General features: G+C 38.0%; 1 protein-coding gene across 4 annotated transcripts in view; it reads left to right on the forward strand.

The window, feature by feature from the left end:
- The window catches only part of LOC135109630 (UDP-glucose:glycoprotein glucosyltransferase 1-like), a 71,282-nt gene that overhangs the window by 48,533 nt on the left and 4,389 nt on the right, over nt 1-18,360 (forward strand). For 3 of the 4 annotated variants that reach the window (XM_064021070.1, XM_064021071.1, XM_064021072.1), the window contains exons 20-21: nt 14,610-14,693; nt 15,203-15,380. In XM_064021070.1, the coding sequence (XP_063877140.1) occupies nt 14,610-14,693; nt 15,203-15,380 (262 nt within the window). The remainder of the gene's footprint in view (nt 1-14,609; nt 14,694-15,202; nt 15,381-18,360) is intronic. The other variant, XM_064021074.1, reaches the window with a different exon arrangement.

An 18,360-nucleotide genomic window follows, 5' to 3' on the forward strand; every position in this document is an offset into this window, starting at 1 on the left:
CTCAAACATCTAAGTCAGTCAACAGCTTATAGATTTCATACTTTTCACCTTAATTTCATGTAACCCCTCATTTGACACTCCACCTGTAGGAGCTACAAAATCTGCTTCCCTTTTAAATATGGATTTAAAACTCTCATTTATAATTTCGCTCATCTCATCGTTATCTTCATATGCCCTTCCTCCTCTTTTTAACTTAACAATACTGTCTCTATGTTTCATTTTACCATTTATGTATCTATAGGAAAGTTTTGGTTCCTCCTACACTATATCCTTTTCAAAATTCCCTTCTTCTCTTCTTGCCCTAAGATATTAATTTCTTGCTTGTTTATATTCTTCTCTATTTCCTTCATTCCACTGCTTCTTCACCTTCTTCCATGCCCTGTCCTTGTCCTTTTTGGCCTTTGCACATCTGGCATTATACCAACAATGCCAGCTCTTTTTTACTTTGTATATTAATACAAATTTAAACACTCCCTCATTGTAATTATCTAATAGTGCTTCATATTTTGTCTGTATATCTTTGTTTTTCTACAAGTTATCCTACTTTATACCTCCATAATTTTTTTTTTTTATTTCTTCAAAATTTGCCTTTACATAGTTTAGTTTGCCATTTCTGTAGTCTTCTTTCCAATCCTATGCTTTTATCCCTTCTAATTTAACCTTTATTACAATGTGGTAACTTTTTTCCTAATTTGGGCAGATACTTCATATTTGGCCTGGATTCCAGCTTCTTGCTAAATACTATGTCAGGTACTGAAGGCTGTTCCTCTCTATATCTTGTAGCTTCATCTCCCCACTGCTCCAAAGTATTCATCATTGCTGATTGCATTATCTCTTCACTCCACAAATCTGCACCCTCCCCTAGTTCCAACTCCTCCCAATTTACATTCTTGCAATTAGTCACCCATAACCAACACCTTATTTTTTTTTTTTTTTTTTTTTTTTTTTATCATATTTTCCAAACATTTCTACACTTCTTGCATCATCTCATGCTTATTTGTCTTCCATGCGTTTGTTTTGGGGGATATATATGTTACAATAATCTTTCTCTTTTTTTCTTTTTGCCGTCTTTAACAACAATGTCTAAAACTTATGCCATCACATCACCATATTCCACTTCTTCAACAAAGATATCCTTCTTCACCAATATTAACACTCCTCTATCCTCCTTTATCTTTTCTATATCTCCTCCAAATGTTATATTCTTCCTCTTCAAATTTTATTTGTATTTTCTCATTTAATTTGGTCTCTGCTAAACATACAACATCTAGGTTGTTACCTCTTAGAATATCCCTTAGTTCCAATATACTTGACACAATCCCACCTATATTTGTTTACATAACTTTCAATATGCTACATTCCTTCTCAATTTTGCTATATTCCCTCTCTATTGTTGCTCCTCTTCCCTCAACCACCACTTTCTTATCTTTAAATCCACAGTTTTCCATACAAATTCTTTCACTTAATTATGTGTCCTTTCTTCATTTTTTGCTTCAACTTCTCTCATCTCGCTCAATTTATTCCTCTCATCCTCATTTAATTTTTTTCTTATCCATATATTTTTCATGTCTTCCTCCTTTGACAGTTTCCATGTCCTTACCATTACAGTTTCTGTTGCCATTTGTGTACTTAATCAAATTTTTAGAGGCCTCATTCTATTTTCAACATACTTGCCAATCCTCTGAACCTCCTCTGTTTACTCTATTATTTCCTCCCCTCCCTCACTCACTACTGCTGCTATCTCCTTTACTCTTTTTATTTGTTCTCTTTCTTACAGTCATATTGGGTAATTTCTTTTCTTTATCACCAAATATCACAACACACATCTTATGTACTGTATTTCTTACTATTTTCTTTTTTCTCTTATCTTAACTTTTTTTTTTTTCCCCTCCAATCTGCTTCCTCCAATCTGCTTATCATGTTCCTTATTTTGTTGCCTCAATATTTCCTTCATATCAATCTTTTGTTTTTATCTCTCCTTCTTCCAGCTATGGGCTTCATGTTTCATCATATTTATGATGACTTTATCTCTCATGACATCCTCAGTCTGCTTATTCTCTTTCTCCAGTCTATTTTTCAGTTCTCATTTTCCCTTTTTAAAGCTGTAATCTCAGTCCTGCTTTTTTAGTATTTTGATTTGCAAGTTTTATACCTCCTTTCTTAATTTCTTGTTTTCATCTTCCCTCTCCTTCTCTCATTGCTTGATTTCCCTCAGTTCTCTCACAGTACTCTTCATATCCTCAATATTCATATCCAACTTTCAATTTCTCACTGCTCCAGTCAACTCTCTCATCTCTCTTGATTTTACATAATGCTCTACTACTTTCCATAACCTCCTTCCTATTCATTCATCACTGCTGAATTCCAGAAAATCACCAGTGCTTCCTTGATGAGGTGATAGCCATTGTGCCATCTTGATCTTGACCATGAGTGAGGTGGTTTGTTTGCATTTGGGGAAAGTCCACTGCCGCTCCAAAATATTCCTTTCATTAGTTATTTTTATCACACTATTTCCTTTATTCTGTTATCTATATTGGATACAGGACTGAGCAGTCTTTAACCCTGTACATACTGTCTAGGTTCTGGTAGGAGCTGGAGCCAAGGCAGACATGTCCATCCACCACAACCACCACCATGTGTGTGTGTGTGTGTGTGTAATAATGATAATAATAATAATAATAATAATAATAATAATAATAATAATAATAATAGACAGTTTATTATTTAGGCAGTTAACAAACTGAAAATGTACAGAGGGGGCGGGGAAATACTTAACATTAATCCTAAAGGTAAGTCTGATCTAGAAGGGACTATTGATTGATGGCTCGCACTATGGTGGGAATCGCGCTGAGTCTGTAACGGTCCGTGCGTGGCACCTTTAGGGGCGTTATCTTGTTCTGGTGTCTGGTGCCACGGACTGGGCGAGGCACATCAGGCGGCAGCATGTGTCTGAGATGTGGATGATGCAGTAGTCCCCTTCCAAACTTCTCCAGAGCCTCACGGTGCCTGGTGGATAGTCTGGACAGACTATCCACTATCAGGGCTTCTTCATAGGTGGTGTAGGCAGGGCCAAGGATGACCCTGCACGCCCTTTTCTGCACACTCTCCAGCTGTAGCTGTTGAGTGTGTGTGAGGGAGGAGGACCACGCTGGGGAGGCATACATGAGTTTGGGGAGGATGAAGGTGAGGTACACCCACCTTAACTCGTCTGTCGGCATCGCCAGCGACCTGAGTCTGTGCAGCATGTACAGCCTGTAGGTAGCTGATCTTATGGTGCTGGCAACATGCTGCTTCCAGGTCATCTGGTCATCCACTGTGACTCCGAGAAGCTTGGCACATCGGACCACCTGGAGGGGGTGAGGGCCCACTGTGAGCTGGGGAGAGGGTACAGAGGAGGTACAGAAATGCATCACCACAGTTTTGCTGTGGTTGATGGTCATCCTGCTCTCCTCCGTCCACGTCTGCAGTCACTCCAGAATTGCTTGCAGTGGCAAGTAGTCCGGGTTCTTGGTGGAAACTGGGACGCCCACGGTGCAGTCGTCCACATACAGTAAAATCTCTCTCATCCGGCATTCGAGTATCCGGCAGCTTCAAGTATCTGGCACATTTTTCCCCGAGCCTTAAAATCAATAAAAAATCAATGTGTACTCATAAAATCGATTAAAATTCCCGCGCGAGGCATACTTTGTCCCCTCGCCACCAGAGCGCACTGCTTCGCGTCACCCGCGGCCCACTGCACTGTGTTTACTCAGTGACTCAGTCCCGCGTGTGCACTGTTTATCGCCTGATGCCTTCATCATGCCTAAAGTTGTAGAAAAGAGGAAGCGTGTTGTGCTTACACTCAAGCAGCTGATCAGATCAGCTGATCTTTGTTATGGTAAGATGCGTGAGTGTAGGGTGGTGATTGTGGACATAATTTCACTTCTATTCAAGTATCCAGCAATATTCAAGTATCCGGCATGTTGGCGGTCCCGTTGATGCCAGATAAGAGGGATTTTACTGTACTTCCAGTTAATGGGGGTGTCAGTGAGGGTGTCATTAATGAGGAGGAGGAAGCATAGTGGACCTATCTTGGTCCACTGGGGGATCCCACATGTCAGCTGTTGGAAATTAAGAGACTGAGCCCTGATAGCGAACGGCCTGACACCTCCCTGTGAGGAAGTCGGCTAGCCATGCTACCAGGTTAGGAGGGAGACCCAGACTGTGTGTGTGTGTTTACCTAGTTGTGGTTTACGGGATGGGAATAATCTCATAGTATCCCGTCTCTGTATCTCTCCAATTTGGTCTTAAAAGCATAGACAGTTACAGCATTCACATCTTCACTGAGTTCATTCCATTTGTTCATACTTCTATGAGGAAAATTATATTTCTTGATATCTCCTCTACATTTAACTTTCTTCAATTTCTTACTGTGTCCCCTTGAACTCTGTGTGTTTAAATTTGTAAAACATTCATCCACATTTTCCGTACTATTTATCATTCTATAAATGTTTATTAAATCTCCTCTCTCACTTTCCTATTTTTAAGGGTAGGAATTTCCATCATTTTTAATCTCTCTTCATAGGTTGACTTACTCAACTCCTGAACCATTTTAGTGACTGCTCTTTGTACTCTTTCTAATTTTATAATATTCCACCACTGCTACATATTCCAATCTTGGTCTTATCATGGAAATCAACAACTTTTTATCATCCTTCATCCAAATATGAGAATGCCTCTCTTACTCTTTTAATAAATTCATTGTCTCTGTGGTAATTTTATCAATGTGTTTGTCCAGAGTTAAATTTTCAGTAACCATTACTCCCAATTCCACTTCCTCTTTTGACTTCTTCAACTTCACACCATCCATCTCAATGATATTGTATTTTTTCTAGCTCTTACCAAACTCCATTACTTTACATTTACTTAAATTGAATTCCATTTGCCAAAATTTACTCCTATCTATTTATCTTATGTAAATCATGTTGCAGTTATATACATTCATTTACATTTTCTACCCTTTTCATCAGCTTAGCATAATCTGCAAATAAGTTCATATAACTATCAATTTCTTCATTTATGTCATTCACATATATTACAAACATTATTACAAACATTATTGGTCCCAACACTGACCCCTGTGGAACACCACTAGTTACTATCATTCAGATAATCCTCCATCCACTCCAGCAGGCTTCCTCCAATTTTTCCATAATTTTTCATCTTCCATAGCAATCGTCATTGTGGTACTTCATCAAACGCTTTCTTCAAGTCTAAGTAGGCACCATCCACCCATCCATCTCTCTCTTGCACAATATCGACTACCCTCGAATAAAAGGAAAATAAGTTCATGGAGCATGATCTTCCCCTCCTAAATCCAAATTGACAATTCACTAAAACTTTATCTCTTTCCAAGTGTTCCATCCATCTTTCCTTTATTGTTCTTTCACATAGTTTTCCTACAACAGTAGTCAAGGACACTGGTCTATAATTTAGTGGGTTTTCCTTATTTCCTCCCTTGAATATTGGTGTGATATTTGCTCTCTTCCAATCTTTTGGTACTCTTCCCTGTGATAGTGATGTCACCACTAGACTGTGAATTTTATCAGCCAGTTGTTCTCTACATTTCTTCAATATCCAGTTTGATTCTCCATCTAGGCCAGTTGCTTTATTTACATCAAGTTCTTCCGTCATCCTAAGTATTTCCGCATAACTGACTGGGACTGTACTTAGTATACTCCTCACCAATTTATCCTTTCCAGCATCAAACTCCCCTTTCACAGTAAATACCAATCTGAAACTTGTTCATAACCATGTCCTGTACATCCTCATAGATTTTTCCTTCAACTTTCAATTTTGATACACCTTCTTCTTCCCATTGATATGTCTAAAGAATAGTTTGGGTTCATTTATACACTATTATATCTCTTTCATATTTTCTTCTCTCCATTCTTATTATCTCAACATACTTATTTCTAACATCAGTATATTCCTCCCATCTGGTCTCAATTTTCCTCTTCTTCCATCTATTCCAAGCATTTGACTTACAATTTCTAGCCTCTTTGCATTTTGTATTGAACCAATACCCTTTCTACATCTCGCTCCTCTAGGTACAAATTTCTCCACAGCAGAATTATATATCCTTATAAATTCATCCCATTTTCCCAAACATCTTCATCTTCAAAGACTTTTCGGTCCTCAGCAACAAAGTACTTTCTTAATTTTTCAAAGTCAACTTTACTATATTTAAATCTTTTCACATTATAATTTTCATCAATGATTACATTTTCATTTTTCAAATTAAATTCCATCAACACATGATCACTTTTACCTAGAGGGCTATCATAGTGTATAGTTTCAATAATTTCCATGTCCTTAGTAAACACTAAATTAAGTCTTGATGGTTTATCTCTTCCACTAAATCTGGTAACACAATCAACCTATTGAGTCATCAAGTTTTCCACCACCCAGTTTAATAGTCTATTACTCCATGAGTTCTCACTTCCAGTAGTTGTCAATGTCTCCCAATTTATCTCCTTACATTTAAAATCACCAACAAGAACCATATCACTACTTTCCATCACTATCTTTTCAAGACCTTTTAACACATCTACCAACATCTCTTCATGCTCTTCTTTTTGCCAAGCATTGGTCATAGGTGGCACATACACTCCTACATAATTAATTATCCTTCCATTTCCACTTCTAATCATCACTTGTAGAATTTCAGATTTGTTTTCACTTTTTATTACCTTCTCCACTTTAACACATTTTCTTAGTAAGAATGATCACTCCACCTCCTCCCTTGTCACTTCTATTTTTCATCTGTAAATCATATTTATCATCACCAATGTCAGGAGTTCCCCATTCATTTTTTCATTTTGTCTCCCACAATACAACAACATCCGGTGCAGTTCTGCTTAGTAACTCATTTAATTCCATTTTAGTTGACATTAATCCATTTACATTAGTATAATATACCTTACTTACTGTTTGATGTATCATTTCTTTATTCTCATATCTCTTACTCTCCAGAAAATCTTTTCCTCCACTGTTCATTGTTCATTTTTTTGTTTAGCCTTACTTACCAGCTCCTTTTGCTTCAAATTTTCAGTCTCATCCATATCCCTGTTTATCCATACATTCTTGTATCCTTCATCTCTAGACAACCTCCAAGACCCATTAATTCTTTCTTCTTGTACCTGTGTTGCAAACCTTATTCTTATGGTGTGTGTGTGTGTGTGTGTGTGTGTGTGTGTGTGTGTGTGTGTGTGTGTGTGTGTGTGTGTGTGTTTACCTATTTGTATTTACTTAGTTGTATTGTACAGGGAACAAGCCAAAGCTCATTTTTGTCCTGTCTCCATAACCATATTTATCCAGTTTCTCTTTAAACATGTGTACACTGTTTGCCACAACCACCTCTTCCTTCAGATCATTGCAGACTTCAAAAGTTTGATACGGGAAGCTGTATTTCTTGATGTCGCTCAAACATCCACTCTTCTTTATTTTTTTCCCATGCTCCCTTGTCCATCTCCCTCCTCCATCTGTGGTACAAAGTCATTTCTGTCTATTCTTTCTATATTCTTTACTAATTTCTACATTGTTATCAGGTCTCCTCTTTCTCTTCTCTCTTGTAGTGTTGGTAATCCTATCTCTTCAAGTTTTTATTCATAGCTCAAGCCTTTCAATTCTGGTACCATCTTTGTTGTTATCCTCTATATTATTTCCAGTTTCCATATATCTTTTTTTTCTATGTGGAGCCCAAACTACTGCTGCATATTCCAATTTAGGATGTATCATGTTTGTTATAATTTTCTTCATCATTTCTTTATCAAAATAGTTAAATACCACCCTAATGTTTGTTAATAAGCTCTACATAGAGCTGAATATTACATTTATGGCACATAAAGGTGATAGTGTGTCCTGGATCATTACTCCCAAATCTTTTCTTCATTACTTTTCGTTATTATTTCTCTTTGCATGTTGTAATTCCATGAAGGTCTCTTTTTACTTTTTCCTGTTTCCATCACATTTTCTAGCATTAAATTATAGTTCTCATCTTTCTCTCCATGCATGTATCTTGTCAATATCCTCTTGTAACTCCTTGCTGTCATTTTCATTCTTTATTGTTTTCATTATTTTTGCATCATTAGCAAAAAGGTTTATATAACTATTTAGATCCTCTCATATATTACATATATTTGGAGCATAATAAGTGCCAAGACATCCTTGCAGTACCCCACTTGTCACTGCACTAATCTGAATTATTGTCTCTGATTACTGTTCTTATTTCCCTCCCTTGTAAATAATCATCCATCCATCTCAATGTTGTTCCCATTAGTCCACATTCATTCTCTGACTTCCACATAAGGCTTTTGTGTGGAACCTTATCAAATGTTTTTGTGAGATCCAGGTATGCCATATCAACCCATCTGCCCCTTTCTTGCACTTCATCTATTACTTGCATATAAAAGCTCAGTAGATTTGACATAGGATCTCCCTTTCCTGAATCCAGATTGCTTTTCTGTAATTATATTTCCATCTTCTAAATATTGCAACCATCTATCTTTAATTACTATTTCACAAAGCTTGCTTACAATACTTGTTAGTGACACTGGTCTATAATTTAGTGGTTCCATTTAATTTCCACCTTTGTATATTGGCACTATGTTAGCTCTTTTCCATTCCTTTGGTACTTTTCCTTCTCTCAATGAGCTGTTGATATCCCATATGGGTTCCTTCATTTGTTCTCTGCATTCTTGTAATACCCATCCATTTACTTGATCTGGTCCCATAGCTTTTCTAACATCCAGCACTTCCAGCAGTTTCTTGATTTCTTGTCTCTTTACTTGTATCTCTCATTCTTTGATACCACTTTCAGTGCCACAAAATCAGTTTTCTTTGTAAACATATTGAAAACTCTCATTCATTAGTTCACTCATCTCAATAGGTTCATAAATTCTTCCTTCTCTTTTTAACATGTTTATGTTATCCCTATGTTTCATTTTTCCATTTATGTATCTGTAGAAGAGTCTGGATTCTTCCTCGCATTTTCTTACTGTCACTCAAAATTTCTTTCTTCTCTTATTACACCATATTCATTCCTTTCCTTGCCTTTCTGTATTCTTCCCTAGTATTTCTGTCCAGATTTCTCATCATTTTCCTCCATGTCCTGTCCTTTTTCCTTTTTGTTTCTACTACTTCTGTTCTTTGTAACACATGTTCTGCTGCTGTTTGTGACATGAATCTTATTTTCACTGGTCTTGTTCCATTTTCATCATATTTTCCAATCCTGTAAACCTCTTCAATTTGTTCAACTATCTCCTCTCCTTCCTCTGCCACTTCTGCTATAATTTCCTTAGCCCTTTTCACCTCTTCTTTCTCTCTGGCTATTTTCATGGGTGGGTTCCTCTTGACCCCATATACCACCACACACATCTTCCTCTGTACTGTGTCTTTCACAAGATTACTTCTTTCCTTTATTATTTTAATCACTTGCTTTCCCATGTTCTCATTGTGTTGCTGTTGCTGTTGCTTTGTTATCTCCTCCATGTCCACCTTTTGTTGTTGTTCTTTCCCTTCTTTCCAAGTTTTGACTTCCTCTGTCACTTACTCTTTTACTTTTCCAGCCTTAATCTCTCATGTAAAGCTTTCTTCAACTCCTTGTTCTCTTCCTTGAGTTTCTTGATTACTTCACAGTACTTGTTTAAGACCACTTTTTTTGTCACCTCTTCTCTCATTTCTTTGTTTTTTGCTTTCTATTTCCCTCATCTTCATCTCTGTTATATCACTGGATATCTTTTTTACATTGTCACCACCCACCTCTATCTCTTTCTTTCCTATCTTTACTATTGCTACTAAGTTACATATTTTTCTCATATCTTCAAATTTTCTTCAATTTCCTACATTCATTTATTTGTATGGGCTACACTGAGATCCTCATCCTTGAATTCTTCGAAAACATTTACCGTGCTGGCCACCATCTTCCCTGTTGATATCAGTGACAATGTTTACCTTTCACTACTCTCCCATTTCACCCTTTTGGCCACTTCCCATTTCACACCACTTCCCCTGCACTCAGACATCACACAATTCCCTATTATGGAGACAGGACTTGAGCTCTGTCCTCCTGCATAACCAAAACCAAGGTAAAACCTTGGAGCTGCTGTGGATGCATCCAATCAGCTGGATGGTGTGTGTGTGTGTGTGTGTGTGTGTGTGTGTGTGTGTGTGTGTGTGTGTGTATTTAGTATTACCTTGTGGTTTACGAGTAGAGGAGTCTAAGCTCATGCTATCCCATCTCATTATCTACTCTTATCTAGTTTTCCTTAAAATCATGTATAGCTATTGCATTTACTAGTTTTTGCAGCTCATTCCAGATTCCTGCAGTCCTTTGCAGGAAACTGTTCTTCTTAATATTCCTTCAACACACACCTTTCTTCATCTTCTCATGTCCTCTTATGCTTCTAAAGTCTCTCATCACCAGATCACTGTGGTCCTATTTTTCATTGCCCAACAAAATCCATTATAAGGCAATCAGGTCTCTCTCTCTCTCTCTCTCTCTCTCTCTCTCTCTCTCTCTCTCGCTCTCTCTCTCTCTCTCTCTCTCTCTCTCCTCTCTCTCTCTCCTCTCTCTCTCTCTCTTCTCTCTCTCTCTCTCTCTCTCTCTCTCTCTCTCTCTCTCTCTCTCTCTCTCTCTCTCTCTCTCTCTCTCTCTCCTCTCTCTCTCTCTCTCTCTCTCTCTCTCTCTCTCTCTCTCTCTCTCTCTCTCTCTCTCTCTCTCTCTCTCTCTCTCTCTCTCTCTCTCCTTTCTTCCAAGATGGGCAGGTTTATTTTCTTTACTCTCTCTCCATACGATAAGTCTGATAGGGTCGGAGGCAACTTTGTCGCTGCTCATTGTATTCTCTCTAATTTCTTTGTACCTTTTAGTGCTTGGAGACCATATCACTGCCACTTATTCCAAATGAGGTCTTATCATTGTCACAACTGAATTCCTAATCATCTCTTCATCCAGGTAGTTGAGTGCTGCTCTTATGTTTCATACCAAATTATATGTTTCCCCTGTATTTTCTTCTTACATGTACTTCTGAGGAGAGCTCATCAGTGACAGTAACTCCATGGTCTCCAATCCCAAATCACATTCAGATTTTCCTGTAGAATTTCACAATCCTCTATCCACCCCACTTTTCTCATCAATTTTGCATCATCAGCAAATAGACTCATGTAGCTATTCACCCCTGCCATCATAGCATTCACATAGATAGCAAACATTAATGGTGTTAGTACCAACCCTTTGCAGGACACCACTAATAACCTCTCTCCATGGTGACTTCCTATCTTTGACCACTGTTCTCATTTCCCTACCTCTCAGAAAGTTACTTGATCCTATGTAGGAGTGCTCCTCTCAGCCCACTAAACGTTTCTAATTTCCACAGCAGTTTCTTGTGGGGCACCTTATTGAACACTTTCTTTAAGTCCAAATAAACATAATCTGCCCATCCCTCTCGTTCTTGTATTATATCTATGACTCTGGAGTAGAACCACATTAAATTCGTCGAACACAACCTTCATTTCCTAAATCCAAATTGTCTGTCTCTTAATATATCTCTCTCTTTTCCAGATATTCACTCCATCTTTGCTTCACTATTCTTTCCCACATTTTTGCCACTACAGTTGGTAATGATGATGAGTTTGTAAACCTTGTGTGCAAGTTGATGTCTGCATTCCTTCAGCACCCAATTAGTTACTCCATCAGGAGTTAATCACATCCAAGTCTTCCATCATTATTCTTACCTCATCCACTGTTACCCGCAATTTCACTCAGTCCTCTTACTCTCACATCTGCCATCACTAGTCTATCAAATGTTCCCTCTTTAGTGAAGACATTTTGAAATTAGTCATCCAAAACCTCTGCAATTTCTGTTTCCTCAACATGCATACCATTTATTTTCAGTTTGTTTAACCTCTTCTTATTCTTCATTTTACTATTCACCTATCTGTAGAACATCCTTGGTTCATCCATAATCTGTTCACAATATCTTTTTCAATATTTCTTCTTTCCTTACCTTTGAGTATTCATTTCTCTTCCTTTTATATTTTTCCCATACTTATTTTCCTTTTCTTCCATTTGATTGAGGTCAGATTTCTCTTCCTCCTTGCTTCCTCACATATTTATTAAACCACTCCTGCTTCCTAACTTTTTTCCTTATCTTCGGGACAAATCTCCTTACACCCTCGTTATATATGTTCATAAACTCTCCCCATTTAACTTCTATTCCTGTTGCTTCATCAAATTGATTCCAGTCCACATGCTCAAAGTAATTCCTCAATTTTCCAAAGTCTGGTCTTCCATAGTTGAATCTTCCTATTCTGTGGCATTCTTTCTTTTGTATCTTTCCTCCTACTCTCATTGTACACTCCACCACCATGTGATCACTTTTACCTGTTGGACATTTATAGTCTATATCCTCAACGACTTCAAGTTCTTTCATAAAAATTAAATCCAGCCTTGAGGGTTCATCTTCTCCCCTAGAACCTCATATTCTCTTCCATCCATTGTGTCATTGAATTCTCCATTGCCATCCTTAACAACTCTCCTCCCCAAGACTCGTCTCTCCCGTCCACCTACCGCTCCTCCCATCTAACCTCCTTGCAGATGAAATCTCCCATAATCATTAGAATGTCTCTGCTTGCCATCATGTCTTCCACACATCTTTGTGTATCCTCTAATTTAACCTTGTATTCCACAACCCCATGGAATTTATTTTAGGAGGAACATATACCTCTGCAAAGCCTCTTTTTCTACCTTCTCTACACACCGTCTCAACTTTAATCACTTCAGCCAGTTCATAATCACAATTAGTCTTACAAGCCAATAAATCCTTTCTCACGAAAATCATTACTCCACCTTGTTTTCACTTCTGTTTTTCAGCCATACATCATATTTTCCTTCACCCAAATTATTCACTTCATTGTTGTCACTTAGCTTTGTTTCAGTAATTCCCATCACATCCAGAGCATCCTCTCCTAAGTAGTCATTTAGTTCCACCTGTGCTGAAAGTTAACCCATTCACATCAATTAGTATAAGCAATCTTCAATTTCTCACTCCACTCTCTTTTTTTCCAATCATCCACTTTATCAACCTCATGTCCCTGACTTTCCAGCAGAACTTTGTCTTTTCCTCCTCCATTCTGGCTTCTTTTTTTTCCTCAACATGCTTCCACAATTTGCTCATTTTTTGCTCTCTCCTCCTCATTCATGTCTCCATATCCAGATATTTTTGATGTCCTTCTTTCTTCCTAATCTCCATGCTCCATTTAGTACCTCTTCTGCTGCCATTTGCAGCTTAAATTTAATACTCATTGGTCGGTTTTTGCTTCAACATACTTCCCCAATCTTATTACTTCCTCAACCTCCCCCTCCCAATCATTCTCATGTTTAATCACAACTTTTTACTAGATCCACTGCAGTGCTCCTTTCTTTTTTTTCTCATGTTTAGCTACTATCTTTTTCTCCTTGTTCCCAAATTAATGATGTATTTTTCTTCCCTGCAATGTTCCTAACAAAAATATTCCTTTTCTTTAATAACTGTAACTACTGCCTTTTTTTTTAACAAATTCTTCCTTATCTTTCAACTGATTGTCCATTATTTCCTTTAAATTAGCAGTTTTTTCATCTTTTTCCCCCCCCACAGTATAACTATCAACTTTTCTTGATTAATCCCCACCTTTACCTTATAGCTTTCTAGATTTTTGCTTAATTCCTCATATTTGAAATTCAACTTCCTACTCTCATCCTTTCTCTTATTCTCCAGAAATTTGCATTTCTCTTTCCAAGTTTTATTTTCCAACTCTAAATAGTCACATCTCTTCCAATTTGTTAACTCAGCTGGACAAACCCTTTTAACAGTCCTTCTATAAGACCAATCCTTCCACATGCATCCAAGAAGCCTTCACAGTCAGTAATTTCTTCTCTAGTAGTATTTGTGGGGATGAATAAATGTTTTAATGAACTTGATATCACTTGATTAACTCTGCTCTTTGGGCTGTCAGCCCAAGGTGTTTTCTTTTGTTTTGGTCAAGTTCCAGCCTCGTCACCTGCCATCTTTCCAATGGCTCCACATAGATTGACCAAAGAAAATAAAATCTCTTTTATTTTATGTTTAATATCACATCTAAAGACTGGTAAAGCACTAATCCAACTCCCCCCCTCTTGCTTATTCACTTCCTCAAAGTAAATGACATCTTCAGCCAGAGTGCCGAAAAACACATCCACTCACTTGGTCATTGTGTGTGTGTGTGTGTGTGTGTGTGTACAACAATTCAGAGGTTACCGCAATAGAAGCCAGACATACCTGTATCACCATGGTGCATTTCAGGGATATCTTTTCCCAAAGTAAATAGTCTCCCCATGACCAAAGCTTCATTTTCTGTATTTTTGTTGCATGCGGTATTTTTATATTACCTGTGCTGTTATCATTAGGTGTTGAATAATATTAATTTCCTTTTCTTTGTATGCTCTAGGGCAAGTGCTTCTGTTTTGTGTGTAGTAGTGTTGAAGCATTTTTTTGCATCGTGGTGAAAAAGGCTTAGGTTAATCTGGGTTTTCATTTTCTGTTTCCAATTACAAGCATGCCTGTTATCGGGCCCATAGTTGAGGAGTGGCGGGTTCTGGTGGGGCAGGTTTTTGATCTGGCTAGGAACCTCTGGACCAGGTACAGCATTCCTTCTCTGGCAATCTGTTCTCAATATATACTAGTACTCTTTCATACTCTATAGATTTATTGACTGTAAGTTGTTTATGATCATACTGTAGTATATTTGGTGTGTTAAGTAGCCTCTCCCTCAGAATTAATGTTTTGAGTATGTATGTATGAAATGCACTTACAGACATATATATTTGAGAACCAGATTGCAGTAGCTCTATATTTGCAATTTTAGCTTGAGTGTTTATTATTTGGTTTGTTTGTATTTGTACTAGGGATTTCATTTAAGTTAATGTGACCTGTTTGATAGATATTGTTTTAGTTTTACCCTGTTTAGTTTTTTGCAAGTATTTCTATTACTACTCTTCATTTCATTGTTTGATAAAAGTAAACTAGTAAGGAAAACCTATTACTATGAGAACACACTCCATAACATTGCACACACAGTAAACACTCCTTTCCTCTCATGCCTCAATTTTGCCTCCTCTCATAACATGCATTCTTAATCCTCCCTGCAGCACCTTCACATCAGGGAGCTCCTCAGACGACCAGGACGAGACTGTTAACATCTTCTCCGTAGCATCGGGTCATCTATACGAGAGGTTCCTACGTATCATGATGGTGTCAGTCCTGCGCCACACCAAGGCTCCTGTCAAGTTCTGGTTCCTTAAGAATTTCCTCTCGCCAAACTTTAAGGTACTGTATACAATTTTTGTTACTTTCAAATCAGTTGTACTGAAAATAACTAACCCTTTTGCTGCTGTGGTCTTTTCTTAACATTCAGAGTAATGTAGGTAACAAGCATAAGTGGACGTGATACAGAGGGTGTTTGAGTTACAAGCAAGATATTTTCCAGAAAGCTGCTCGTAACTCGTCATAATTTTTTTGGTACAAAAAAAAGTATACATTCCGCAAACAATGTAATGCTTGCTTGCTTGATACCATGAGAGAGAGAGAGAGAGAGAGAGAGAGAGAGAGAGAGAGAGAGAGAGAGAGAGAGAGAGAGAGAGAGAGAGAGAGAGAGAGAAACACCTTGCCCTAGGGGTGATGTGATTCTACTAACTAGTGACAGGCTTGAGGCTTCTGCCAAACGCAAGACTCAAATATACCAACCATATGACCCAGGTTAAAATGAGATGCCTCTTTTTCTCTCTCATTCATGCACATTTGTTTTCACTCTCTCTCTCACTCTCTCTCTTTCTCATGCACATTTCTCTCTCTCTCTCTCTCTCTCTCTCTCTCTCTCTCTCTCTCTCTCTCTCTCTCTCTCTCTCTCTCTCTCTCTCTCTCTCTCTCTCTCTCTCTCTCTCTCTCTCTCTCTCTCTCTCTCTCTCTCTCTCTCTCTCTCTCTCTCTCTCTCTCTCTCTCTCTCTCTCTCTCTCTCTCTCTCTCTCTCTCTCTCTCTCTCTCTCTCTCTCTCTCTCTCTCTCCTGGGTTATACATGCCTTTGTTCATATAATTGATTAAGATGGTTGTTAGAAAGCATAAGACAGGTTTGTTTGCCTATTCATGGACTTAGGAGTGGGTGTAGCCAAAGTCCAGCAGGTGTAGCCCCAAGTTATGAGATGCTCTCTCCCTCACTCTCTCTCATGGACATTTTTCCCTTTCTTCCTCTCTCCTTCTCAGGTTATACATGCCTTTATTTATATAATTTATTAAGATGGCTGGCTGAAAGTATAAGACAGGTATGTTTGCCTATTCATGGACTTAATGTAATGGAGCAGGCTTTCTACACCATGCAGCTCAACCCTCCTATCTCTACTCCTCTCAGAGGCCAACTGGCAGAGATCCATACACCATGGAATCTCAAACCAGACTCAATGTGGTGCAGTACAATAAGTTTTTGAATTAAATTTAAACTTTAAACTACTCTCAAAATAAACTGCTACAGGGCCTGTGTCCTGGGGGTGGTGGTCAGTCCTTCACTATGCTGCTGCACTGCGTGGGTAGTGGCAAAGCCGCATACTAGATAAATATGGCAAGTAGTGCCAAATTTGAACTTTTGGTTAGCAAAGGAAACATTATCAAGAGCACGATTTCATTTTTTGTTCATCTCTGAACATTCGTAACTCGTTACCTTATAACCTGGACACCCTCTGTAATGAAAACATTTATCACGATAACCAATATAGCAATAATGATAACCTTATCATCGATAACCAATAACCAATAACTGGTGATAAATTTATCGCCCGTTAACCGATTCATCAATAAATCCAAAATTCCAATAAATAAAAAATTAATAAATCCAAATCACTATTTTTATCTTTATCTTAGAAAACTTTAAAAAATTCAAATTCAGTGTTTATCCTGTCTCTTCACTAATGAAAATATTGTTTTGAGTAAAATAACAACATTTGATTTTGAAAGTTTAAAACTTCAACACGTTCATGTCCCAAAAATTAAAATCAAACTCCTCTAGTTTGGAGCCAAAAGTATCAGTGACACTGATGAATCAGTAGCACAGGAAAAATAATTATCAGATAATTGATAATCCTATATCTTTATCATGATAAATGATTGCAATGATTTATCGTGATGATGCCCACCTATGTGTCCATTCCTTTCTGTGTCCATTTACATGGACACAGAAAGGAAAAGAGAAAATAATAGATTATTGTCATCATTTATGAAACTAGTACTATGACATTCATTACTGTGATCTCCTTTTCTTGACATGCAGAGCCCTGTAACAAATCATTTACTTGGGCACAAGGAAAAGAAAAGAGAAAATGGAAGCTTAATATCACTTAAGAGACTAGTACAAAAAAAGTGTTTAGAAAGTAGTAGGTGACTGGAAAGAAACTTAATGTACAGTCACCACAATAATAGGTACTTAGGATGCAAAATACTTAGGACAGAGACCAATCCTAAGATTATTTGCTTTTTCTGTTAGGAGCAGTTAATGTTTCTTATGTGTATTGAATGTCTGGCAGCTCAGTAGGCTGCCAATTCTCATTACCACACTTCCTCACGCCTTCAGTTACCTGCCAGCTATGAGAGAGGGTGGTGGTTGTAGACTGCTCATGAACTCTTTCTACTCCTCGCTACCCTCAATATTTTGGCTGCTGAGTCATTATGCTGGAAAAATCATTATCTCTCATCAGGAAGACTCAAATAGTTACCATATACAGAAAGGAGAAGACCATGGGACAAATTGCAAAGGAGATGGAAATTTCCAAAAACACTGTCTAGTGTAGGCAGGCTGAGGCTGGAGAATTGGAAGTGGCATTAGCATGGAAAAAAAGGATCAGTATGGCCATGGAAAACCTCTAAGAAGACAGACCAACTGCAAAAGAGGATTGTTATGAAGAAGCTTTCAATAACATGCAAAGATTAAAAACCCCAGAACTCAGAATTTCTTAACAAGGAATTGGTCCGTACAATTCATCATCGACTGTAGACGGACCTGGAACTATGGAGCCACACAGTAGCCAAAAAATGTTTGCTTATCCAAGTGATGAAAAAGAAGAGGCTAGAATTTTGTAAAAAGTACAAGCCATGGACAGCAGAAGATTGGGAATACTTGGTGTTCAGCAATGCATTCTGCTTTAATGTATTGAGAAGTGCCAGCAAGAGGGTGCAACGTCCACGAGGGTCCAACTGCTTTCATCCCAAGTTCACCATCAAGACAGTAAAACAGTCAGCCTGTGTCATGGTGTGGGCCTGCATCAGT

Source organism: Scylla paramamosain, chromosome 19, assembly GCF_035594125.1.
Source record: "Scylla paramamosain isolate STU-SP2022 chromosome 19, ASM3559412v1, whole genome shotgun sequence".
NCBI lineage: Eukaryota > Metazoa > Arthropoda > Malacostraca > Decapoda > Portunidae > Scylla > Scylla paramamosain.